Here is a 26,248-nt window from a genome sequence, read left to right on the forward strand (position 1 = left end):
CTATGGCAGGACCGGAGGCTTCGGATTATGCCAGTTCAAAGCTTGAAATAGTACCTCTTGAAAGTGGAATCTGAGGACCAATCGGCCACTCGCATCAGATCCTCCAACCTAGTCCCAAGGGCAAAAGCTTTAGAGGCCATCGCTCCTCTTGCTGAATGAGCGCCAAATTGCTTGGTATCAATCCCCGCCTCCTGCATCACCCAACGCACCCACCTGGCTATTGTTGGGGAAGAAACAGCCTTGTACGGTTTACGTAGGGCAAGGAGAAGTTGTCTTTCGCCCGGAGGGCGAGTGTCTTCAGTCAAATTTTCATACGCACGGAGGCACTGCACTACACAGTTTAGGGGAATCCGGAAAAACTGGGTAGGAAATAACCCTCGAGAGAGACTTCGTCCGCCTACTCACTGTGAATGACACCCCATCTGGGGGAAAAACTCTAGCAGTGATGTCAAGTGCTCGAACGTCTGAAACCCACCTGCAGGATACCAGGCACAACGGCATTGCCAACTTAGCCGTGAGTTCTTTACGAGAAAGAAACCTATTTGGCTGCCAGGGCAAAATCAGAACCCTGTTTACGTCCCAAAGGATGGATTAACGCGGTTCATGAGGCAGCGATAGGCGAATCCCTCTCAGAAGTCTGCACACCAAGGGGTGCTGCCCAATCGGGGAACCTTGCACAAGGTCGTGTCCGGTCGAGATAGCGGAGCGGAAAGTGTTGATTGACCGGTAGGCAAGGCCATCTTCCGCCAAAACCGGTCAAGAAGTTAGGAACGTGAACTACATCTGCCCCCACGAGTTTAAAACTCCGTCGCACACACCAGCGACGCCATCTATGCCAGGCTGATCGGTATCTCCTGGTCGTGCCATCAGCCCATGCTTTGGAGAGCAGGTCTTCTGCCTTTCCCGAAAGCCCTGGGAGCGTCCAGCGACGCCGGATATCCGCCAAGCCATCAGCCTCAGTGATCCCTCCTGGACCAACCGGTGGGTAGTCCCGTCTGGACTGAGCAGAATGTGAGGAGAGTGGAAGAGTAGGATTGGAGAATCCCAAGAAAGTTCCAGTAGAACCGGAAACCAAACTTGAGACCTCCACCACGGAGTGATCAAGACCACCTCCGCCAACTGACGGCGAATTAACGCCGACACTCTCGCTATCATCGAAAACGGAGGAAACGCATACCCCTGTTCGCCCGACCAATCCTGGAGGAAAGCGGCCGTCGCCTCCGCCAACGGATCTGGGCGCCAACTGAAGAACCTCGGGCGCTGATGATCCAGGCGTGACGCAAACAGGTCCACCGAGAAGGGACCCCATGTGCCTGCCAGCCAGGAGAACACCTGAGGTTCCAGCTTCCACATGCTGGCATCCAGCAGGTGCCGGGAGGGCCAATCGGCCACTTCGTTCTGTCGACCCGGCAGGTACTCTGCCGTGACCGACACCTGCCGATCCAGGCAAAAATGCCAAAACTCCCTGGCAAGGTCCGCTAGCATCTTGGATCTGGTCCCCCCCAGATGATTGATATAGCGGACCGCCAACACGTTGTCCATCCGGAGGAGGACACATGACTGAACTCTGTCCTTCGTCCAACATTGGACCGCAAAGGATACGGCCAGCAACTCCAAGCAGTTGATATGTAATGACTGCTCGTGGGCCGACCAGGCGCCCCCCTGTGGAAAACTCTCTGCACCTGGCCCGCCCAGCCAGAACGACTGGCGTCTAACTCGATAACTAAATCGCACGGCCATTCCAGGCCTCCATGTGCGTCAGCCACCACCGCATCTTGTGTCTCACTTCCTCCGACAATGGGATCAGTTGAGAATATGTCAGGCCCTTCCTGAGATGGTACATCTTCAGACGCTGCATGGCTCGGTAGTGAAGAGGGCCTGGGAATATGGGCTGAATCGAAGAGGAAAGAAGACCCACCAAACGCGCCAAGTGGCGCAAAGACGTGAGTGGCTTCGCCAGAGTCTGACGTAACTCGTGTCGGATCTTCGCCATCTTCCTGGCGGGAAGACTCAAAGTGGAAGACACTGAGTCTATGTTGAACCCCAAAAAGGTTGCACACTGTGTGGGGACTAGAAGGGACTTCTTCTCGTTGATAACGAAGCCCAGACCCTGAAGCAGGTTGACCGCCACCTGGAGCTGGGCTGCTAGCCACTTCGGACTCCGGTCCATGAAGAGCATGTCGTCCAGGTACACAATCATTCTGATACCTTGAGCCTGCAAAGCCTCCACCGCCGGGCGCAGCACCTTTGTGAAACACCACGGCGCCGAGGAGATCCCGGAAGGTAGAGTGGTGAACTCGTAAACCTGACCAACCCACTTGAACTGGAGGAAACGACGGTGGGGAGGGAAAATCGGCACCGCCATGTAGGCGTCTTTTAAGTCGAGCCTGACCATTCAATCGGACGGGCGCAAACCATCCCTCAGGAGGTGGATCCCCTCCATTTTGAAATGGCGGTACACCAGCCATTCGTTGATTTCCTTCAAGCTGATGACCGGACTCTGGCCCCCGTCGACCGTGTCGACCAAGAAGAGATTGCTGAGGAAACCCCCGGGGTGTTTTTGCGCGTAACGAATCGCCCCTTTGTGGAGGAGGGCGGACACCTATTCGCACACCAAGCCTGCACCGCGCTGTGAGAAAGTAATGGGACGGGGGTGATGAAGCTGACACGGATGGCCATGAAACCCCAGCTGGAAGCCCTGGACCGTCTGCAGCACCCAAGCATCGCTTATTAGGGAAACCCACGCTGGGAAAAACTGCGCCAAGCGCCCCCCTACCCGCAAACTCTCTGAGGGAAGCACACTCACCTCTTCCAGCACCTTGTTGCTGGCCTCTTTGGCCTCCGCGGCCCCGGAATCGCTGTGCCCGAGTAGGGTAGAAATTGTTGAAGCGGGTGATCTTGAACCAGCCCGCAGCCTGAGCCTTGCCCCCGAAAGGAGCTGTTGCCACGACCGAACGAGCGGCCCCTGCCACGTCCGGCCCTCTCAAAAACCCGAGGGGCAAAAACCTTCTTGATATTGGACTGCGCTCTGTCCAGGGAAGTGAATGTGGTGACAAACTTTCCCGAGTTCTTTGAAGAAGGGGTCCCCGAACAGGCGCCACTGCGCCAACCTCTGAAGAAGCGAGGTCACCCACCTTAGGGTCAATTTTAATCAACAGCGACATCCTCCTCTCAGTAGAGAGGGCTCAATTCGCGTTACCGAGAAAGACAATGTCCCGCTGCGCCCAATTGGACAGGACCTCCGGGGATACGAGATCCCCCGAGACCTTGGCCTCCTCTGCCATGTCCAGAATTTTGGTCATGGGACCCACCGCGTCTAACAGCTTGTCCTGGCAGGTACGCCAGGACCTGTCAATCCCCTTTCTAGGGTCCTTCACTAATTTCGCCAAGAACGTCGCCATCTTCGGGTCGATGTCAGGCGTCATCGCCACCTTACCATCTAAGGTGGGGCGTGGGCACTCCGCCCTGAGGCGGTTGCGGGCGTCCTTGTCCACAGGTTTGCGCAAACGGTTTGCTACATACTGGGCCACCTTATCTCCTGGGACGCAGTCCGAAGACCGGGGGTGAACGATGTCGTCTGGGTCCAACATGTCCGAAGGACCTGCGGAGGAGGTGGCCTGGGACGGGAGCCACGACCTCGAGGAGCAGCTCGCCTCATCCATGTCCGGGGAATCCCTATCATCCTGGGGCTCCGGGGACATAGTGCACGGGGTCGGGGGGAACCTCCACCACGGGTACAGGAATGGGTTGGGACCCCCCATGCGCCATGAAGGCACTTTTAACTCGGGCGAAAGCCTCCGAGTCAATCCCCTCTGCACAAGGCTTCTTAGCTGGAGGGGGTGAGAGTGAAGGCGCAGGGGCCTGGGCCGGGGCCGGCGCAGGAATGAGGGCTGCAAATTTTGCATACGCCTCGTCCAACCGTGCTGTGAGGCGCTGCTCAATTGGTATCATGGCTTGATCCACTGCCCTATAAATCGAATCCTCAACCGCTTGGTAAAAGTCCTCATCCCAAGAGGCGTAACTGAGAGGGTCCTCCTCTGCGTACTGGCCATGTTCCCCCTGCATCATGAGGTAAGTTAGGCTCTGCTAGGGAAAGAGAACTGTGGCACAGCCAATTAACAAGGGCCCTAACGGGCACCAAATTCAAAACTGGGAGGGAGCCCAAACGATATGGGGGCACCAAGTCACACAATTTAAGGGACTAGCCCTGGAAACGCTGCAGCCCTTAATGTCACAGGGCACCACCCGGCAAAGCGTCACCCTGCATAAGCGGACTGGCGCCAATTACAACCCCTCAGGGTGTCAACAGAGATCATAATACAACCCACACAGGGCGTTCAATAAACGGGGGAAACCTATAACTTGCAACCCCACAGGGTGTCAGACTGGGTGGCAAGGGTCAAGACAAACTGCCTGAGGCAAAACACGCTTAAAAAACGCTGCAAAAGCGTCCCCCAGTCGCGCTAGCCAGAGAGAGGAAGCTCGCCCCCTAGTGGTGGAAGGCGCACACCGCGCTTGCACTGGGCACAGGGTCGCGTGAGGAGCGCCGAAAAGCGTCCCGCGATCACCAGGGGACTCTGGAATAAGAAAAATATCAGAGCTTGTCAATATCCAAAACGCTACCCCCACAGTCCCCAAACAAGAGAGAGAGAAAGCCAAAAATCACTTAACTTGCTGCTGAGCAGCGAAGAAAGAGGAAGCAGCTGCGGTGCATGATGGGAGCTGCCGGAGTGCGGAGAGTGACAAAGTACTATTGTTGAGACTCTTTTGTTTCCCAAGTGTTCATGGGAAATGTAGTTGTTTTGTGTTTTTCTTGCTGCTGTTTGTACAAATAGAGCGAAGGAAGAAGTCATAATCTGAAGCCTCCAGTCCTGCCATAGAACTAAAACAACCCAAGGCATAAAGCAAGGGTGTGTTTTAGCCCCATATTTATTCAATCTATTTTTATCAGACTTTACCCTTGCAATGAACAATGAGTTAGCAGACTCACCAAAGCTGACTGAGAAACAAATATCGAATTTATTATATGCTGATGACGTCGTTCTGCTAAGCCAAACAAGGATAGAGCTGCAGCGATTAATTACTAAGGCATCATTGTACTCAATTGAGAACAAAATTACTATAAGCGAAACAAAATCAAAAGTAATGGAAGTCAGTACCAAGAAACAGAAGGACAGTCAGTACAAATGGTACCATCAAAAGCGGGAGATAGAAAAAGTTCAATATTCTAAATATATGCGGATATTGTTTGATGAGAAAGGATCTTTTTCATACCATAAAACGGAGATGAAGAAAAGAGCCAAAAGTCTGCAAGGGGCCTTTCGCCTACTTTATAGCTCCTCGGGAGGTCCAACCTATACCCCATTAATAAAAGCGAAATTGCTCCCGAGCCTTACATATGGAAGTGAAAAACTCAGTGGTTTGGATTCTGCATTATTAAACAATGCTATTACAAATACATTTAAACAACCGTTTCAGTTGCCACTTAATGCATCTCCTACTCAGATGAGGTTGGAATTTGGTTTTTGTAATCAACAATATGCAAGAATGGGTCAGTACGTTAAGACCTGGAGGCTAATTAAAACTAATATCAATAACCCAATGTGTACACTTTTGTGGAAAGAAATGCAACAAAATGAAAAATTGTCCTTCTATAAATATCTGCAAAACGCTCTCCAAGAATTGCAATTGCTGAGATTTCGGAGATGTCTTTAACAGTACAAATTTTTAAGAAATAATTAACAAATCAGTTAAACACTTGTCCCTTTTAAAAGATAATTAACTTTTTATTAAGAGATCCCATGCATGAATGTTAGTCCAGGAATATACAAGTCTTAAGGTTCAACCATACCTAGAAATACCATGGTCTGTACAAACCAAAAACACTTTTATGAAAGCACAATTTGGCAATTTACCAGGCTTGAAGCATGTAGTGCCCTGGTTGAGACCATCTAAGTTGACCACGTGCAGACTATGCAACCTGTGGGACGAAAGTATTTTACATTTTGTTTGTATATGTGCAGTAATGATGGAGGAAAGAAAACGATACTTGAAAAACTGCTTCATTGACAGAGCGGTTCGAACCTGTAGACATGCCGTGGTAGTTTGTTTTAGACCAACGGATATTAAATTGAACGCCAACCTTACAAAATTTGTAATACTTGTAAAAAAGAAGTTGGGTACTTGTGAGTTGCGCACAGGAAATCTAGAAGTCTGAAAAAAATTAAGGACAAAAATGTAGGACTATTGTATGATATTATACATAATGTAAAAAGAAATATCAAGATCTACTTCACCTAAGTAACCGCAACTATTTTTTTTTTGCAGGTAAATACCATTTATTTCTATAACTCAAGACCGAGTTAAGAAAAATGTCCTGTGACTGATGAGTAAATGAATTTGGAGTCTTCCAAACAAATAGGTTTTTTCAGGACTGTTCTTGGCAAATGTAGTCTGCTCTCATTTGTAATATCTGTGACTTAATGGTTTACATCTTATAGTTTTTTTCTATCTCTCTAGAATGGGGTTATGTCTGGATTGATGCAAATGCTGTTGTTGAAGGTCTCAGCCCATATCACAGAGCAACTGGGAATGGCCCCTGGAGGAGAGTTCAGAGAAGCTTTCAAGGAGGTAAGAGACAGTTTCATGGTGTCAGCCTTCCACCTGTATTTTAGGAAAGCTGACTTGGTTGCACAGCTGGTTCTGCTCAGTGAGCCTATGTCTAGCAGGCAGTTTAACATGGGAAGAGACCAGCATAAACTGCAAGTTTAACAAGCATTTGCAATGCAATAGGTCTCGCATTTGTTAAAGTTACAGCTGTTGGTGTTGAAAATTACGTTTTTTACTTTTTAATCTTTTTAGTTGCAGTTCAGTAATTATATTTGCATAGTGCTATTGCCATCGGTATAAAAAAAAAACATAAGTAAAAAACATTGTCATATTTAACTCCAATAGCTCTAACTTTAACCTCTTGGATGCTATGGGAATTCCCCTGCTGTGCTGGGATTTCGTGATCCTCATTGGTTCATGACGAGCTGGGCTCGTCATGAGCGTGCGAGGAGGCTACTGCATGACGAGCCCAGCTCGTCATGAGCGTGGAAGGGGTTAACAAGTTAGAGGGGTTGGCCTAACGGCTAAGGCGCTCGACCTCGGACCTGGGGATCTGGGTTCGAGTCTTGGTAACGACGCCAAAAACCTCCTGTGATTCTGGGCAAATCACTTAATCTCCCCGTGCCTAAAATGAAAGTGTGTCCTCATGTAACATAACTGGTGCTATGTAAAGCGCTCTGATACCTGATTCGGTTCGGGTCTAGTTTGCGCTATATAAAACTCTGCTAAAAAAAAACAAAAAAAAAACAAATGCGAGACCAGACCTATTGCATTGCAAATGCCTCTTTTCCTAGCCTTGCTGCATGGTGCAGTACCATATGTGGCTAAAAGATTCATATAGATTTGCAACCTAAATATCTTATAGGTATTAAAGTGTAAATATAATGTAACTGTATATTTATAAAACACTGCAAAGAAAAGCAATATATAGTGTAACCTAAATGTTTAGTATAATACAGATGATTTTTAGTACTGGGTGTAATAAAGGACAAACCGCCCAAAACCAACATTACTTAGAAGAAAAATAATTATATAGCTAAACTAGAGTAGAAATACATTTTATTTCAGCAAAGAAACAGTATATTGCAGAACGAGGACGAAAAAACGTTGGCAAAAATAAAGGGAGAAAGGTGAAGCTGGGTATTAGTTCGAGGATTGCCTTGGTCTCAACTTCCTGTGATCCTGGGCAAATAAATGAGTTTCCTTATCTGTAAAAAACATATGTTATGGCCTTAACTGCTGCTATTTGAATTCAGTTCACTATGTTTGGGTGAATTTTTGGCTATTAAAGCAGAATAAAAGCAGGTGTTAATTAATTGCTGTGGTGTGCACCAGAAAACCCCGGCTCAAATTGAGCACTAATTTAAAGGCTAAAATTGGTTAAAACAAACGGCATGTTACACAGCTCGAAATATAAAATAAATACCTACTCTGCAGTGTCACGGGTTGCACAAGCAGAACACATGTTGTGCCGCCTAAAACAACAAATGTGGTGTGGCTTAACAGCATGTGTCTTTGGAAAAATCCTGTAATGTATTAGCCTGTATGAAAATGTATTATGTCCTTAAGTGATGTTTAAAAAAAGTGTAATATCTTTGGGTTAAATAAACATTTGCAGCATGGATGGTACAAACATTTTGCAGAAACCTATAGTAAAGTGCAGTTCTGTTTTGAAAGCAGGATGTTAATGTACCTAGCAAGGAAATAAACTAGCCCATTGGCTGAAAGTTCACAACAGACTGAGACCAAACAGCATGTGGTAAAGTACATGTTCTGTTTACTGTCTGGGTGCAAATTAACCTTATAGTAAATATGGCAATGCTGATCATTATTAAAAGGCCTTCCGATGCAAGTGGGAAAGAGGATGCTTAATGGCTCGGGTTTCAAAAACAAAAGAAAGAATGCCATGTGTGCACTGTTGACTTAAAAGGCCATCCAAGCCAACAAAAATAGTGTTGTACATTAAATATGAAAGACAACATTATGTAACCAAAGAGACACAATATTTATTTATTTTGTATGTAAAAATGTATTATAGTATTAAGTAATCTTATTTAAAATTACTTTCAATACTTTTGGGTGATTTTTTCGTTATGAAGTGCTGCGGTGCGCACTGGAAAACCCAGGCTAAAATTAAGGACTTATTTAAATACAGTTAATTTCACTGTGAAATGTGTCCTAGGGAGAGGAGTGTAAAAGAGGGTGGGGGTAGCACAGATGAGAAGGGAAGAGAAGGAGAATGGGAGAAGGAACGTGTGGGGAGAGTGGCTAAGAAGCAGACGAAATAGGAGTAAGCGAGGGCAAGAGTGGGGAGAAATTAGGAAGGCGTGGTAGAGAGAAGGAGAAAATGTTAAAAGGATAAAAGTGTGAAGGGGTAAGAGCAGAAAAGGAGGAAGGCATCAGGTGAGATAGGTAAATGAATGTGTTGTAAAGAAGGTACAGATGTGTGAGTGAAAGGTCATTGTGGAGTGAATGTGGCGAGAGGGAGAAAGGTGACAATTCTATGGTTGGGGATTAAAGTTTAAGTGGACCCAAACATTTTGATTGCTTTGTATGAACATAAATGTATTATGTAATTAAGTGGTGTTATTTAAAATCACTTCAATACCTTTTTTATGATAAGAGTATGTGGTAATTATTAAGGGGGGTTGTGTGCACTGGAAAACTCTGGCTTAAATTAAGCACTAATTTACAGGCTAATATTGTTTACATAAATAACTGTACATACATTTACCCCCAATACACACTAAAGAATTAATTTAAAAAAACTTGGAGTAAAGCAGAGAGGCATTGAGTGGGGTTAAGTAGAGAGTAGAATGGAGTAAAATAGAGTGGAGTGGAGTGGAGTAAAGCAGAGTGGTGTGAAGTAAAATAGAGTGGTATTGAGCGAAGTGGCGTGGAGTAAAGTAAAGCGGAGTGGAGTGGAATAAAGCAGAGTGGCTTGAAGTAGAGCGGAGTGGTATTGGGGTGAGTGGAGTAAGCAGAGTGGTATTGAGTGGCGTGGAGTACAGCAGAGTGGCGTGGAGTAAAGCAGAGTGACGTAAAGCAGAGTGGCGTGGATCATTAGTAGAGTGCAGTAAAGCAGAGTTAAGTAACGCAGAGTAGTGCTCAGTGTAGTGGAGTAAAGCTGAGTGGCGCGGAGTAAAGCAGAGTGGCATAAAGACGCAGTGGCGTGGAGCAAAACACAGTGGCCTAGAGCAGAGTGGCATTGAACGGAGTGGAGTGGAGTAAAGTATTATATTGTAATTGCATTTATATCGCGCATATTACCTCTGACGACACGTTGAAGCGCTTTTTCCGCGAGTAGCACGCTACTCCAGAAGCCATAAACGATAAGTGGTGAATTAGTATAGTGAAATATGAAAGTAGTTTGAGTGGTGGATATGTTAGTCACTTATTTGGATTGAGAAAGGATAGTGGGAGCGATAGAAGAGGAAAAAGGTTTGCATTTATATAGCGCTTGCTACCCATGATGAGGTGTTGAAGCATTTTTTTTCTGTGAGTAGCGCGCTACTGCTGAATTTATAAAGCAGAGTGGCTTGGAGTAAAGCAAAATGGAGTGAAATAAAGTGGAGTGAGTAAAGCAAAGTGGAGTGAAATAGAGTGGAGTGGAGTAAAGTAGAGTTGATTGAAGCAGAGCAGAATGCCTTTGATAGGAGTGGAGTAAATTAGAGTGGCGTGGAGTAAAGTCAAGTGGATTGGAGTAAAGCAGATTTGCTTTGAGCGAAGTGGAGTAAAGCAGGGTAGTGTTGAGAAGAGTGGAGTAAAACGGGGATTGAGCAGAGAGGAGTAAAGGAGAGTAGAGTAAAGGAGAGTGGAGTGCAGTAAAGGAGAGTGGTGTGGAGTAAAGTAGATTGGTGTTGAGTGGAGTTGTGTAAAGCAGAGTGGCGTTGCACAGAGTGTTGAATGAAATGGAGTGGAGTTAAGTAGAGTGGAGTTCGTGGAGTAAAGAAGAGTGCTGTCCATTGTAGAGGAGTAAATTGGCGTGGAGTAAAGCGGAGTGGAGTGTAGTAATAAAGGGGAGTGTAGTGTAGTAAGGCTGAGTGGAGTAAGTAGAGTGGAGTTGAGTGGGTTGAAGTAAGCAGAGTGGAGTTGAGAGGATTGTAGGTAGTGGAGTTGATTGGATTGGAGTAAAGCAGAGTGGTGTGGAGTAGGGGGGGCGTGGCTAGCAGCTGAGCATGCCAGACGCGGGCTAAGTGAGCTCCGTCCGAGAAAACCCCTAAAATACTGACAATTATCCTGATTCTGGCTTAAAATCCCACCTTCGGTACCTCTGAGACACAACGAGGCTGGTGGCGGAGCGGGAGGTCCGTGAGAGCACCCGGGGTCCTACTGCAGAGCGGTTTACCCCCGGAGACGCGGTGAGGCCTAGGACGCGAGGGAAAGCCGCTACCCACGGTACTACTGCATCGGACCGGAAGCGTCTGCCTGACGGCGCGACTGATCGAGTGCAGCCGTGTGTTGTGGGGTAGACGCCGGAGGCCGCCACCGGACCACTACCCACATCCTAACGCTCCTCCTGCTGAGTGGACGGGGCCGCCGGCGGAGGCACCTGCGACCGGCTCCCAGAAAGGCGGAGGAGGGGCCGCGGCGCACGAACGGCCATTGCGAAAGGCGCGAACAGGGCCGCTGAAGGAGAACGGTGGCGCTGGCCGCCCCGGTGCCTTCGCGAGACCTGAGATTGGCGGACGCTACACCGGAGGCCTGCGGAGTCAGCTACAAGACACCAATACAAGGTTAGCTGGAAGTCCGAGGGAGCGGCCCGCTGAACATATCCTGAACACGGCGAATTAGCGGGGGGGACCGGCTCACCCCGTGGACAGGGGCGGAAGGAGGACTCGCGTGGCTGATAAGTAACGCTATGCATATGACCAAACAGAGGGAGGCCCCGTGACAGTCCATACCGGCCCAGTGACCCGGGGAATGCACCGCCGCCGACACCCCAGGTCAGAGTGGACACAGATAGTGGATCCGGGTGGTGAGTGGGGCCCCTAACGGAAGAAGGTGCGCCAGGAAACAGACTGCGGAGGCACGGTACGGCCCGGAGACACACTGATTGCCGCGATATACGGGGGACTATACTGTGTCACGGACCACTAGTGCACACCGCCTGTGCGACGCGGGCGACACTGTGAAGGTGGGTCTAGGGCACATTGTACTGGAACCTCGGGATATTATACTGACAGGGAAGGCAGCGGGGAACAGCAACTGGGACTCGCTATAGATAACATTCAGGTACTACAGTAGCAGCCACGGTCTCGTATTCTCAGGTCCGCAGCAGATCGGGATTGGATCGGGCGAACACATAGTGGATCCCGCTGGTGACGGGCACGCCATTTGAACACACCCACAGCGTGACAGGCCCCTCGTAGAAATAAGACTGCCCTCCACAATAGTCAATTGCCCCCGGAAAGGTCAGTGGTTGACGCCCGGAGGTAGCCCGTGAGGGGAAAAACTGAAGGTCGCAATGGGCCGAAACATACTTCGACAACCGGACCTGGTCACCAATGGAGCGGCGTGATCCACTGGCTCGGACAACCATATAGCATCCACAAACAAGGATATAATCCCTCCGACCGGGTTAAGTGCGCAGGATGCGAAGCTGGACCTTATCCTGACAGAAATAAGAGCCTCTAGGGAGGCACTAGAAGCCAGAATCGACACAATGTAGACGAGCCTCTCCCTACTGAAAGACGACCATAAGAAATTGTCGGAAAAAGTTGCGGAGAATAAAATTGCCCTGACCGAACTCATTCCGCAACAGACGGAACATTCCACACGCCTGGAGGTCTTGGAGAAGCAGCTCAAGGGATTGAGAGACAGAATGGATGATGCGGAGGGACGCTCGCGCCGCAATAACATCCGCATCTTCGGCGTACCGGAGCGAAGCGAAGGGGCCAACCCGACCAAGTTCGTAGAGGACTGGCTGAAGACAATAGTGGACCCTGCGGACCTCACTCAGATGTATAGTGTCGAGAGAGCGCACAGAGTGCCATCGAGACCGCAGAGACTGGGAGCGCCGCCAGGCCCTTAATAGCACGCCTCCTACACTTCAAAGACAGGGACACGATCTTGAAAACAGCGAGAGAGACCGGGGTGATAAAATACGACAACCAAATGATCTCGATCTACCCGGACTTTACACAAGCAGTACAGAAAGCCAGGGCGTCATTCTGGGGAGTGAAACGTACTCTGAGAGAGCGTAACGTGAAATATGCACTATTTTTCCCAGCAAGACTAAAAATTATCCATGGTGGCAAGTCTCATTTTTTCGATGACCCAGAAGAAGCGTCTGAATGGATTGAGGTGGCACTACCAACGCCCAGGTCGAGAAATAATTCCGCGGACACGCGGCAACGAAAGCAGTCCACACATGGGGGCAACACCTCGGCCGAGGATGGGGAGCCGGAGGCGGGATCAGCACAGAATGGGCACACCCCGGCGGATAGAGGTGGGAACTTGGCGGACTTGATGCTGCTTACGACCACTGCACTGGCAGAACACGACATGAACATTGATACGGTGTCGAACAGCCAAGACAGTTCAAGCACGGTAGCATCGGACACGGACGCTAGTCTGCACCGGTCTCCGCGCAAAACAGCGCAGATGGCAGAGGACATGTGAAGGACGGCGGAGCGGAGGCGGAGTGGTGATGTATATGTGACATTGTGAACTGGTATGGAGGGTGGGGAAAAGGAACCAGGGAAAATGTTGCTGATGGGGAAATTCAACGGAGGACCTTGACTGTTAACCGCAGAGAAAAGAGCGGTCGAGCACACGCCCCCTTAGGCGAAGGCATGACTGCATTCAGTTCATACCCCTGTTGGGTAGTATTATTTGGTCCCGACCAGTTGTGGGGTGGGGACCTCAAGGTTGGGGAGTTGCGCACAAGTATGGCACATAACATATACAATTTGCTGACACACGAGAGGCATGGGCAATGTCTGAGGAAAAGGAGATTACAAGTAATGTCATTACCTAACAATTACCAGTTCTGCACCTGGAATGTGAGAGGTTTGGGGTCGATCCACAAAAGGCACAGAGTGAGGGCACAGCTGAACAGGAGACAAACACAGATAGCATATCTACAAGAAACACACCTGAATAGGGCTGAGGGAGACTAGCCCGCAAAGGGAAAGGCCAGCTGTATGCCACAGAATACTCCGCATTCTCGAGGGGGGCGGCGATCTGGATAAGGAATACTGTACCGTTTGCACCAGTGTAAAAACGGGTAGACAGGAATGGGCGTTATGTGTTCGTACGGGGAACGCTGGATGGTACAAGTGTAGTGTTGGGGCAGTATATACGCCCCCAATACAGAACAATCGAGGTTCTTCGAGGCAATTAGCGGTGTACTGTCGGACTGGGTGGGACAACACTGGGTGATAGGAGGGGACTGCAACGCGGTTCTAGACACTGCGCTGGACAGGTCACACCCACCACTGCATGCAACGGATAGTAAGAAGCAAGCAGTAGCGCTGACACAGTGGGCAAGCGGGTGGGAACTGGATGGTGCATGGAGGACCCTACACACAAACAACAGGGAATACACATTTTACTCCCCACCGCACAAGTTACACACCAGGATAGACCGCATATTTTGCTCCAGGTCACTACGAGGGGCGATCACCTCAGTATCACACATGGGAAAGACATTGTCGGACCATAACCCGGTAGAATTGTCTTTACAATGGGGGAGGATACCCACTCCCATCCCGACATGGCGCCTATTGCCGGGTCTTCTGGAAGACGTAGTGTTCAAATCCTCACTGCTAGACGCATGCACAACATACTTCACAGAGAACGAAAACACTGCCAGCAGCAGGCAAATAGAATGGGACGCCTTCAAGGCAACTTTGCGCGGAGTAGCAATAGGCACTAAAGTGGGAATGAAGCGCCTAGTACAGGAGAAGCTGAGAGCAGTGGAGGGAAGCTTAGCGGTACTGGAGGGCGAAGCGGCAGGCACTGACGGTAACCTCACACAGTTGCAGGAGGCTCATATCCAACACGCTGAATTGTTGGAAGAGCTAAGGTTAATAGATTATAGAGAATACACAAATAGGTTACACACGCAGGCTGACAAAGCTGGGGCGCTGCTGGCGCGCATGACACGCAACGCTCCGGACAGTGTCCCTATAACCAAGGTGTATGGCCAGGATGGAGATATAGTGCAGACCCAATTAGATATAAATGAGACGTTCCGGAAATACTATGCAGACCTGTACGGTCCGCACGCGTCACTCTCGGAACCGGAGCTTGAATCCTTCCTGGCTGACATTTGTATTCCCCAACTGACAGATGCACAACAACAGGTTCTCGCTAAACCCATCACCCTGGCGGAAGTTAGGCAGTCCATAAAAGCACTACCGAGGAACAAAGCACCGGGCTCGGATGGGCTACCAGTGGAATTTTATTTAACTTACATTGAGGTCCTGGCCCGCCGCCTTCTTGCGCTCTACAGAGAGGCGATGGAAAGTGGCGAACTACCTGCATCGACGCTCCAGGCACTGATAGTATCATTGTTGAAGCCAGGTAGAGAGGCGCTGTACTTAGAGAATTACAGACCCCTATCGCTCCTAAACACGGATTATAAAATACTAAGCAAAATCTTGGCAACTCGACTGTCACAATATATTCCTGACCTAATACATCCGGACCAGTGCGGATTTGTACCAGGCAGAAGCTCTGCGCTGAACCTGAGGAGACTGAGCCAACTAATGGCCAGAGGGGAGGAAGGGGAGAAAAATGAAGGATGTATATCACTAGACCTTAAGCAGGCCTTCGACTCCCTCAGATGGGATTATATGCTGGCTGTATTGGGCAAATTCTGCGTTCCGCAGGCATACACAAAATGGATCGCTTTACTATATCACAAACCCACAGCACGCGTTAGGACTAATAGATGCATCTCAGCCCAACTTGACATTGCAAAGGGAACGCGACAAGGATGTCCATTATCACCCTTATTATTTATAATAGCCCTGGAACCCCTGATGATAAAAGTCCGCACCATGGTGGATACCATGGGGATAGTCCGACTTAATACCCACCATATCATTTCTGCATATGCAGACGATATCTTGTTATTCCTGCGCAACATGACAGGCCCACTAGAGCCGATATCGGAGGTGTTTGAGGTGTTCAGAGAGATATCCGGCCTCACGATTAACGTGTCCAAGTCCTACGGGTATAATTTTCGCAGGCCCATGATAGCTACATACATACAATTCGCACCCTGCCAATTCCAAATAGCGCCAGTAACATTCAAATACTTAGGTATACAAATTTACAGAGATGCCCAAGATCTATTCGAGGGTATCCTGGGTAGAGCCCTTAATGCGCTAAAACAACAAATACGTTTTTGGAACACTTTACCATTGTCGGTCGCAGGCAGAGTGGCGATCTCAAAAATGGTGGTCCTGCCCAGAATGATATACTACTTCACGAATGTACCTGTGCTAGTGCCCAAGGCCTTCTTTAAGCAACTGAATACACTGATGGCGGAATTGATCTGGGGTACGGGCAGGAGACGTATAAGTTTAGCTAAACTGCAACTGCCAACGTACGGTGGAGGGCTGGGAGTGCCTGATATGATAGCATATGGATACGTTTGCCAACTCCAGTGGCTGGCTTACTGGCTGGCAGGTCGTAACCTGCATGAATTGAACATGTCAGAGGCAGATAGGAGCAGGGGTCACAGACACCGATTGTTGCTCCCCAAGGCGAAAATACCACCGTCGCCCCCCCTGCTTAAGCTTGCAATACAGCAGTGGAGGGCAGCGTTAAGGTACACTGGCAATCGTCAGGCTTATGCACCCACAATACCTCTTCTGGGCATCCCCTTAGGAACCGGAACACTCACAGAACGTAAGCTGAGTTCATGGCACGAGGCTGGGGTGACACAGGTGGGGAACTTCTTCTCGGAGGGTAGACTTCTCGCACATGCAGACTTTATGCAAATACACCAGGCACCGCGGTCGATGTTTCTATTACATGCACAAGTCGTGCACTACATTTCCACACACTGGGCGAGAGATGGCATAGAACCGGAAGCGACGGCCCTACTCACTATGCAATACCTCATGGGATCAGGCAGCCACTTGACGAAGTGGATCGCTAAGGGTATTAGAACAAGCAAAAATATTCCACTGCACTCACTTCGTACACGTTGGGAGGGGGATACAGGCGGGGACATTAGTGATAAGGACTGGACAAGGATACTACAGCTCCCCAAGAAAGTGTCACGAAACCCTAAGTTCAAATTCATTCAACTCATGATCGTACATAGAGCGTACCTAACGCCACACAGAATACAAGCGATGTTCCCCGAGGCGTCCAATCAATGCCCCAGATGTCACCGTGATGACGCGGGTATGCTACACATGTTCTGGGACTGCCCTAGGTTGGGATATTACTGGGCCACAATCCACCACATCCTAGCGGAGGTTGCCCCAGGAAGACCCTATGAGTCTGTACTATACATCATTCTGGGACTGGGACACAAAGAGAAGAAAAGGAGTGTGGCCACTAGATTTGTAGACTAGCACTGTTACTAGCAAAGAGGATGATAGCAATGAAATGGAAGTCGGTGAAACCGCCGAGTGTGGAGTCTTGGAGTAGTGAGGTGGTGAGGTGGGGAAAGGCGGAGGGCCAGGAGCTACAAAGGGAGGAGCGAAGAGGTCTACGCAAACTACCGATTTCCTTAGACTGGAATTCGATGATGTTGGAGTTTGAAAGGAGTGCGGAGATGCACATCCAGTGAATGCCTGTATGGTTGGTGAATGAGCTGGAGAATGGAGGGTACGCGAGGGGATCCACACGTGGGAGGTAGATCGAAAGACGCAGGAGATCAAATACATGTAGTGCAGATTGCAGGCTTGGAACATATAGTATCTTACAGTACCATTGTGCAGAGGAAGTGACCAGACGAATGGACATTATGTCACGGAACATTAAAGAATGGAAATTGCTCGCAAGTAAAACGCCCTATATCACATGGAAGTGCCGGGGGGGGAGGGGGAGTTTAGTTAACGCAAGTTAGAAAAAGAAATACATCAATAGTAATTTTGAGGACACGGAGAGGAGCAACGCTAACGATGAAAAGGGAAAATGGTAATGTTGTTGGTCAGACTGTAATGGCGCCATAAAATATTATGTACCTAAATGGAGAAGACATTTATATATGCATAAATGTGCCCTTGAAATGACAATAAAAATATTTTCAAAAAAAAAGAGTGGTGTGGAGTAAAGCTAAGTGGCGTGTAGTGGAGCAAAGTTGAGGTGCGTGGCGCTGTATATAATGGAGTTGCGCTGTGTAGAATGGAGTGGCATTACATAAAATGGAGTGGCGTTGCATAGTGGTTTGGTGTTGCATTTGGTGTTTCGTTTGGTGTGGTGTTGTGTGAGAGAGGGTGGGTGTAAAACAGATGCGAAGAGGAGGAGAATGGGAGAAGGAGAGCAAGTGTGAAGTGAGAGGCTAAGAGCCAGAATAGGAGTAAGTGAGGATGAGTGTGGGGAGAAATTAGGACAGGAGTGGTAGAGAGAAGGAAAAAATGTTAAAAGGAAAAAAGTGTGTAGGGGTAAGAGCAGAAAAGGAGGAAGGGATCAGGTGAGCTAGGTAAATGATTGTGCTGTAAAGAAGGAACAGAATGTGTAAGAGAGAGGTCATTGTGGAGCGGATGTGGTGTAAGGGAGAAAGGTGTCAAATATGAGGTTCGGGATTAAAGTCCAAGTTTTGCTGTGGCCCCAATATCCTGTGATTCTGGGCAAATATTTTATTTGCTTTGTGTGTACATGAATGTATTATGGATTTAAGTGGTGTTATTTAAAAGCAATTCAATCAGTACTTTTGGATGATTTTTGCATTATAAGACCATGTGTTACTTATTAAGTGCTGTGGTGTGTACAGGAAAACCCCAGCTGAAATTAAGCAGTAGTTTTAAGTCTAAAATTGTTTATATAAATAAGTGATCACACATTTCCACCCAGTACGTAGTTAAAAAAAACAAAAAAACTTGAGGCAGATATACAGTGTGGATGGCAAAAAATACATGCTATACAAAATTTGTTTTAGGTATTAAAGTATAAAAATAATGTAACTGCATATTTATGACCCCATGAAGAACAGCGATATAGTGTAACCTAAATAGTAAATATAACACAGATGACTTTTAGTACTGGGTGTTATAAAAGACAAACCGCATAATCCAGAACACGTACCTTATACAGCACGCTCAAAACCAACATTGCGCAGAGGAAGAAAAAAAAATATATATATATGGCTAAACTAGAGTAGAAATACTTTTTTTTAGCAAAGAAACAGTATATGATAGAACTAGGATAAAAAAACATTGGAGAAATAAAGGGAGAAAGTTGCGGACTTTGAAGCTAGGGATCAAAGTTCAAGTGCCTAGAACTGTACATAGTTAAAAAAAAAAATGCACACCGTCAAATGTCAATTTTTGCCACAATACATTGACACCCAGTACACTGAAAATATCAATTTACAGCATATTTATTACCTATCGCGAACAAAAGCAATATTGTGGAAAATAAAAAATATAACACAGATAACTTTCACTTCTGCATGGTATAGAAGACAAACAGCATATTACATAACACACTTTTCAAAGCACAGTCTAAAATAACTGCGCAAAATAAAGAAAATGTATGAAAACTACAACAGAAATAAGTTTTAATTTAGCAAACAAACAGCATGTTAGCAACAGAAATACATAATTGTGAATAAAATCCTAATTGAGATTTCCTAGAAAAGGAGTCTTTTGAAGAAAAAGAAATAGGAGGGAAATTATGTATATTAAGTATGGTTGCATCATGTTGACTCCAAAGCAGGGAAAGCATAGTATGTACTTTCCATACCTACTTTCTATTCTTGTCTCAGTATAATTGTCAAAGTGCATTGGTGCCTCTAATTGGTGCCACAGAATATTTAAAATGTGAAAGAAAGGTGCCAACGCTTGACAGAAACCAGGCCTTGTTTATGATGCTCATCTGGCAGCACAGTCCTCAATCTCCTCCACCAGGCTCCTATGTGAGGTAGGCCCCATGACCGACTGGAAGGGAGGGGGAGGGGGAGCAGAGAGAGTTGGTAGAGGCGCAGGGTTTGGGGGGAGGGGGGGACAGGAGAGTGAAAGCTAACCAGCGTGGTGCTGTGAAAGGGCGCTGCGCTGATAGAAACTAAGAGCTCATAGAAAGAGCGCATGTTCTTCTTGGATACCAGAGCCAGTCCACAGCTGGGGCAGCTGCGAGGAGCAGGGCAAGCACAGACCGCAGTCGCCCTGCTCTGAGGCCTGGCACTGCTGTGAGGCAGGTTGGAACCTGCTGACTGATTGGGTGGGGGAGAGAGAGCACAGAAAGTGGGACAGAAGAGCTGGGAAATGCACAACCATAGAAGTGAACCCAGCGCAGCGCTGATAAAGTATGTCAACAATTATTAAATCATTGCAGGGTGGGGGGGGGCAGGAGTTGTTAAGTGCGGGGAACAGAGCAGGCGCCCTCCAGACGCTCTGATGAACAGGATACAAATGTTGCGTGTTAATTAGGAAGCAAAAAGTGTGCCTGGAAATGCAGGTAGTAGAATCTTGTTTAAGAAAATAGTGCAGACAGACCGTAAATGAAACTTCCTGATTAACAACACATGTAAAATTGCCTGTCCTCGTAGGAGGTGACAATAGGAGGCAGGGAGGTACTAAGGAGGGACTAAGAAGCCTGTTAACAAATGAAAAGCCAACATTAACATAGGACTGTGACAGCAGCCAATTTAAAAGAAGGGTGGAGAGTGTGTGGAGCTTCAAGTACATACCTCAATACAGCATGTCTCAAAGAGACAGCGCACGTGCTGTCTATCCGAGAACTAAAAATGAGGATTATTATAGCGTAAATTGTATTCCAGGTTTTTGCAGTTGTTGCATACAAGTGGGCACACCACATTGCATTTTATTCTGCCGCTGTCGATAGTAACACTAATTGTCTGTGACATCTTGTGTTCCTAGTCGTATATCACAACCAGCTTCTTTTTAGTATTATAAAATGTGAATGGTTGCTAGCCCTTTTGCAGTGCGTTTCACCCCCTTCTATATTTTTACTCAAACAAGGGAAACCCTGAAATCACTAGGTACCTGCGGTATGTCATAATAAAGGAATAGCGGTCTCTACTAAAGAGTTAAATTGAAAGCTTAAGTCAATACAACAGTGTTCCATAACAAATCATAACCTGCCAAAATCAAAAGAAAAAAAAAATGAATGCCAGTGAGATCAAGCTTGCTCCGTGCTCATATAATGTGATACTCTAATATTAGTATTGCATCAGTTGTGTGTATCATTAAAATCATTGCTAATATGACCTACATGTACATAAACAATCAATAACTCGGTCCATAATAGTGGTCAATAGTGTTTGAGTTTGTTAAGGGTAGGGGACCATTATCAAAACTCTAATAGAAAGGAGCCTGGAAGCTTAATGAAACGGCTTGGGAGCAGGATGTGGATAAAGCACTGTAAAAGTGGTGCTGCATGGTAATTGGATACCAATGCGAGGCGCAAGAAAGCCCGAAAGGAACTATAAGGTGGGTCTGGCTGCTAATGGCACACTTGAAAATATTGTTTCACAATCTCCTAATGGTACCAGTCTCTCTTTATTTTTAGTATACATACTTCTTGATTGTTTTATCTAATGCTGATGGCAGAAAAATCATCCCCAATTATCTGCTATCGTGTATGGTCCTCTACATCATACTGGTCAGAAATTTTAAAGGGCAGTGCTGACCCTCCTTTAAAATTGCTTTGTCTGGAACCTTTCTACATCTAAAACTTTTTAAATGTAAGCCCTTTCCTATATCTGACAGCCAACAAAAATTTGCTGACACCGAATACAGTAAGTTGGTGACTATCAGACTTTAGTATTCTAAACGACTCTAAATAGCTCCTGATGTTCAAACTTCTGCACAGTGGCTTAATCCACTTGCGTCTGGGGGTAGTATATGCTGCGCAGAAGAATAGCAACAGCTCCTGTGGATAAATATATCTCTTTTCTGATAAATGTAAGGCACAATGGCAATGTGGGTGATATCTGGGATGTCAAAGAAAGAAGCTGTATAAACAGTGAATCTGATCATCAATTCGCGTAGTTTATGTAAATATATGCAAACAATTTTTACAAAGCATCTACAATATTACATACAAGAACGAACCTATACTACTGAAGTGAGAAGTAATGGTGTGTATAAAAAACAGGAGGTTTCTAGTTTACATTTGGTTTCATTGCAAAGAGGCGACCTAGTAACATATAAATAATCAATATACAATAGTTGAGAGAGTGTAAGCAACTATTGTGCATGGTCTGTCTCTTTTGACAGCTAAAAAGAGACAGACCATGCACATTAATTGATTCATATATAGAGCCCAAACATCTGGGGCATGTTTCAAAAGGCCCCCGGGAGTTTATCTGGGCCAGGCACCTTTGCTGACTTTAAGCTATCTATAGCTATCTTAGTGTCCTCCAAACTGAATTCAAGGCGTATAATGTGTACTTCTGGCAAGGGCACCTCAGCGAGGACTCGTGGGTCTGGGGCTAATACATCTGGTGCAGCATACAGTGTGGAAAAATGTCTGCACCATGTGCCAGGATCCAAAAAATGATCAGTGGTCACCTTACTCGCTGTTCCCCTGTGCTAATACTTTCCAAAATTTGGATTGGTCTCTGGTTTTTGCGGCTACAATGAGATCACTCCAGCTGGCATCCTCCCAGTCCCTCAGTGCATTCATTCTTACCTTTTTGTAGTTAGATCTTTCAAATCTGATCTGGATTACATCTTTAGATTTTAAAGCCGCAAGGAGTCTGCGTTTGGCGTTGGCACATTCCTTACTAAACCATGGATTTAAGGATTCTAGTCACAATCTTGGTTTATTGGTACTCCTCTGGGTTTTGGTTAACTGTGTTGTTATGATCTCAGACATTTTTGGATGAATTTGGGTGAACTGTATCGTTCCTAGGCGGGACTCTGCGTAGCCCGTTAGTAGCTCGCAGAAGTTGTAATATATGTTAGTGAGAGGCTCAACCTGATCTAATATTGTTGGCCATTTGACAGATCTCCGGTTAATGCTTACTGATGGAAGCCGAATCTTATCTCCAGTTTGTTGGGTATAGTGAATGTTTAGCAAACCAGCTCCCCTCTAGATCTAAACATAATGGGAAATGATCACTTTCACATCTTTTGTCAACCCTACAATCTTGGATTTGGTTCCAATATGCTATGCTTACCATCACAAAATCAATACGGGAGGTGGCATTTCCTCTAGTAAAAGTATTCGAGCACTCCTTACCGGAAGGGAACCGCCCATTACATGCCCTTAACCCTCTTCCAATGGAAAAGTGCAATATTTTAGTGTAAATTTGAGTAGCTGTTAGGAAACTCCGATAACAATTTTACACTCCACACCAAGAAAGTGTTTGATTAGATCTGCAAGGCCTGGTTATATGATATGCCTCAAATTGGTGTTAAGACAGAGTTTATATATTAGAACAATATATCCTAGAGCAAAGGACGCATGCATATTAATTAAAAGGAAACATTTATTTGACAACTTCTTTTTCTTGTTGTCCTGTTTTGGAAAACTCTGTTAATAATTACACCAGTACCTCAAAAGAGCACAGCCCTCGTACTCAATGGTGCAGGTTGTAGTCTGAAATGTTGAGTAGCCCACACCGAGATGCCTTACATTGTAGCCAAAATATTGAGAAAGTAAGTGCATGTAGGGAAGTATAGATTTACTATTCTAAACTCCAGAGCTGCTTACTTTTACATCTATATGTGTATCATCAAAGCACGTGTGGAGCGAAGTACAAGACTTATTTACTTAACTGTCTCTATTTTGGTCCTCAATATTAAGGTATCTTGATATTGCCTACTCGGTATTCCATCCCTACACCTAGACGCATAGGTATATCTATGTCTGGCACACACCTTCTATGTGGAACCCCACACTAATATCAGTGTAGCGTAATATTACAAAGATACATTGTATATAGAGGATTGACTTCCTCATGTCTCTCACCATGAAGTACTCTAACAATCTGTTTGCATCTTCACATCATGAGTAAAGTATATTATTGGACATAGGCAAGATGCACCACATTCAAAACTGAGAAAGCCATGAGGTTGCACTGTTTTCAAACCTGTATACAGTTTATTTATTTAGGACATTTATTTAGGGGATTTATAATGCGCTTGCATCACCCCCGGAGGGGTATCTCAGTTTGAGAGAAACCAACATCAAAGCAGACGAGGTATTTCTTTAAAAAACAAAATACCCACTAATCACTCAAACATATCAAAGAGGTAGAAAAGATATGATAAATGCATATAAGCATTAATTGAGAAGTCAAATTGAAAAATTGAGTCATAAAATATTTCCATACTTGGTATGAATCCAAATGTGAGAGGTATATGCCTTCTTACACAACGGAAGGTTGTTGTATGCTGTATAGTTAGGGGATAAGAGTTCTAACTTGAGCTCCCTTCCTCTCTCCCCCACCCTACCCCCATATCCCATTTTGCATGACCCTTAGCCAGTGAATGTATATGCCTGTGCCCTTATCAACAATGGTGAGCTCTTCGGAACGCTTAAATCTTCTCAACAGTTGGGAAAATTAAGTGCTGCGTCCTCTAAGGGTAGATGTAAAGTCTTCTGGAAGACTAGGCATAGCAACACAGCAAATACTGAGGCGGCTCACCCTGTATAGCTTTGTAGACCATAAGATCTTTCTTGATCTGGAGCATGCAGGATCCGGTGCAGTTCTTGAAGGGCATGGCTAGTGTACGCAAAGGAACAAACTAATCTCAGCTTCTGGGTAACCACTTTCTTCACAAGCTTGAGCCTTGAATCTGAACCATAGCCCACCAAAGAGCCTTTTGTATAGGGCTTTCAGATATCTTCAGTGCTCAGATGGAAGTGACCTATGAACTATTCAGAGCCTGCTGCCATTGTGCTTCAGTCTTAAGATCCAGAACCTACTCTCATCAATTGTCTTGTCTTGGTGAAGCTTTAGACAGATGGAAGTGTGTTTGGTATCCCTGTTTCTGGTTGATATTGTGAGGCGATGGGTTCTGACCGTCAATTCCACCCTGATTTTTTGCTTTTTAACAACCTGGTTTTTAAACTTTTCACTGTGGGTGACCCTCACAATCGGTGTCTCATCCATGCTAAACTCGCTGTAAATGAATTGTGTGTGTTTACCGCTTGTGTCCGCCTTTTAAGTTAAGGCTGCTGCGACTCAACAAGCATAAGGGGCACTTGGCTGGTTACATGTGAACATGTGTGCAAATGTGTGTGCACACGTGTGGGAGACTCAAGTCTTGCCAGCCCGGTAACTGCACACAGGTAGCCTGGCACAGAGGAGAATATGCAGGATTGGATGTTGACCTGGGGTAGGCCTCATAATATTAGTGAATACTCCCAGGGAAAGTCAGTGTGGTTTACGGTCTTGCAGCTAGGGTCTAAGTCTATGCCATGTGGTTTGTTGATCTTGAACCTTTGTCCAAGTAAATAGATTTACCTGATGTGTTTATACGACCCGTTAGAGGCAATTACTCAATGTCATCAAAGGAATTTCCCCCAGCCTTATGTATATGTGTGAATTACTACTTAGTAGTATGTGTGTAATAAATGAAGACTGGACAATTATTTATTGAGCCTTATTGGTGCGTACCAGCGAATGGTCTCACATCACCTCCTTTGAGTAGGCTTTGGACAGATAACTTGAGAGATTCGAGCACTACAATGGGGTGTATGGTTTCAAGTTGAGGTTGAATTTGGACCCAATTCTTGTGCAGGCCACACAACGAATTGCCTGTTTCCTTACAGATACTTTAAAACTGCAGATTCCGTACTTTAGAATATTCCCTAAACCAGACTAGACCCAGAAACTTTTTGCAGCAGTGCTCCTGCATACCACTTGGCTCCATACCACCCCGAAGGTGACTGGCAGAGTCCCATATAATTGCCACCCCTGCATGCATACATCCGTTTCTTACTTTCCACAACTTTCAGCTCCGCACCCATAGGTGTCAGTTTTCCATAGTCTTCTTAAATTGAACGATTTACCCCCCTCCCCCCACCCTCCTCCTAAAACTACAGTGTTCAAACCATGCTACGACTGCAGGAAATTAATGTCTGTAATGGACATTCACGAGGTGTGTCGCTTAGCTTAGGCCACAACTCAGTCGTGCTATAAGTGTGGCCTTGTGCGTCGGAAGGGGATCCAGGACTTGGAGGCAAAACTTTATCGGTGAACACAAGAAGTAGTTGGGATTTTCACTTGTATAACACACTCCAAGTTGCTGGTGTGGACTGTCTCTCTCCTGAGACTTCATCAGAGAGCAGTCAGTTTTGCACTCGGTTCAAATCAAAATCTACACAAAAGCAAAGCAGGATTCAACGGCATCACACTCCTCTGAACCTAGGGAGAGGGCTTGGGGGCATAATGATGTGAGTCGTTCACCCTCAAGGCCTCTAGTCACGGAGCGATCTCTCAACTGGTCCTGATACTTCCTGAGTTTCATGGGCCATCAGCAACACTGGAGAAGTTAGAGGCGCCTTCTGAGGCTGCAGATGTTGGTGT

The 26,248-nt window shown here is 46.4% G+C and overlaps 1 protein-coding gene across 6 annotated transcripts in view; it reads left to right on the forward strand.

The window, feature by feature from the left end:
- The window catches only part of TRABD (TraB domain containing), a 188,315-nt gene that overhangs the window by 115,097 nt on the left and 46,970 nt on the right, over positions 1-26,248 (forward strand). For all 6 annotated transcript variants that reach the window (XM_078678972.1, XM_078678970.1, XM_078678977.1 and 3 more), the window contains exon 6: positions 6,520-6,630. In XM_078678972.1, the coding sequence (XP_078535098.1) occupies positions 6,520-6,630 (111 nt within the window). The remainder of the gene's footprint in view (positions 1-6,519; positions 6,631-26,248) is intronic.

The sequence above is a fragment of the Lissotriton helveticus genome, chromosome 1_1, assembly GCF_964261635.1.
Source record: "Lissotriton helveticus chromosome 1_1, aLisHel1.1, whole genome shotgun sequence".
NCBI classification, from domain to species: domain Eukaryota; kingdom Metazoa; phylum Chordata; class Amphibia; order Caudata; family Salamandridae; genus Lissotriton; species Lissotriton helveticus.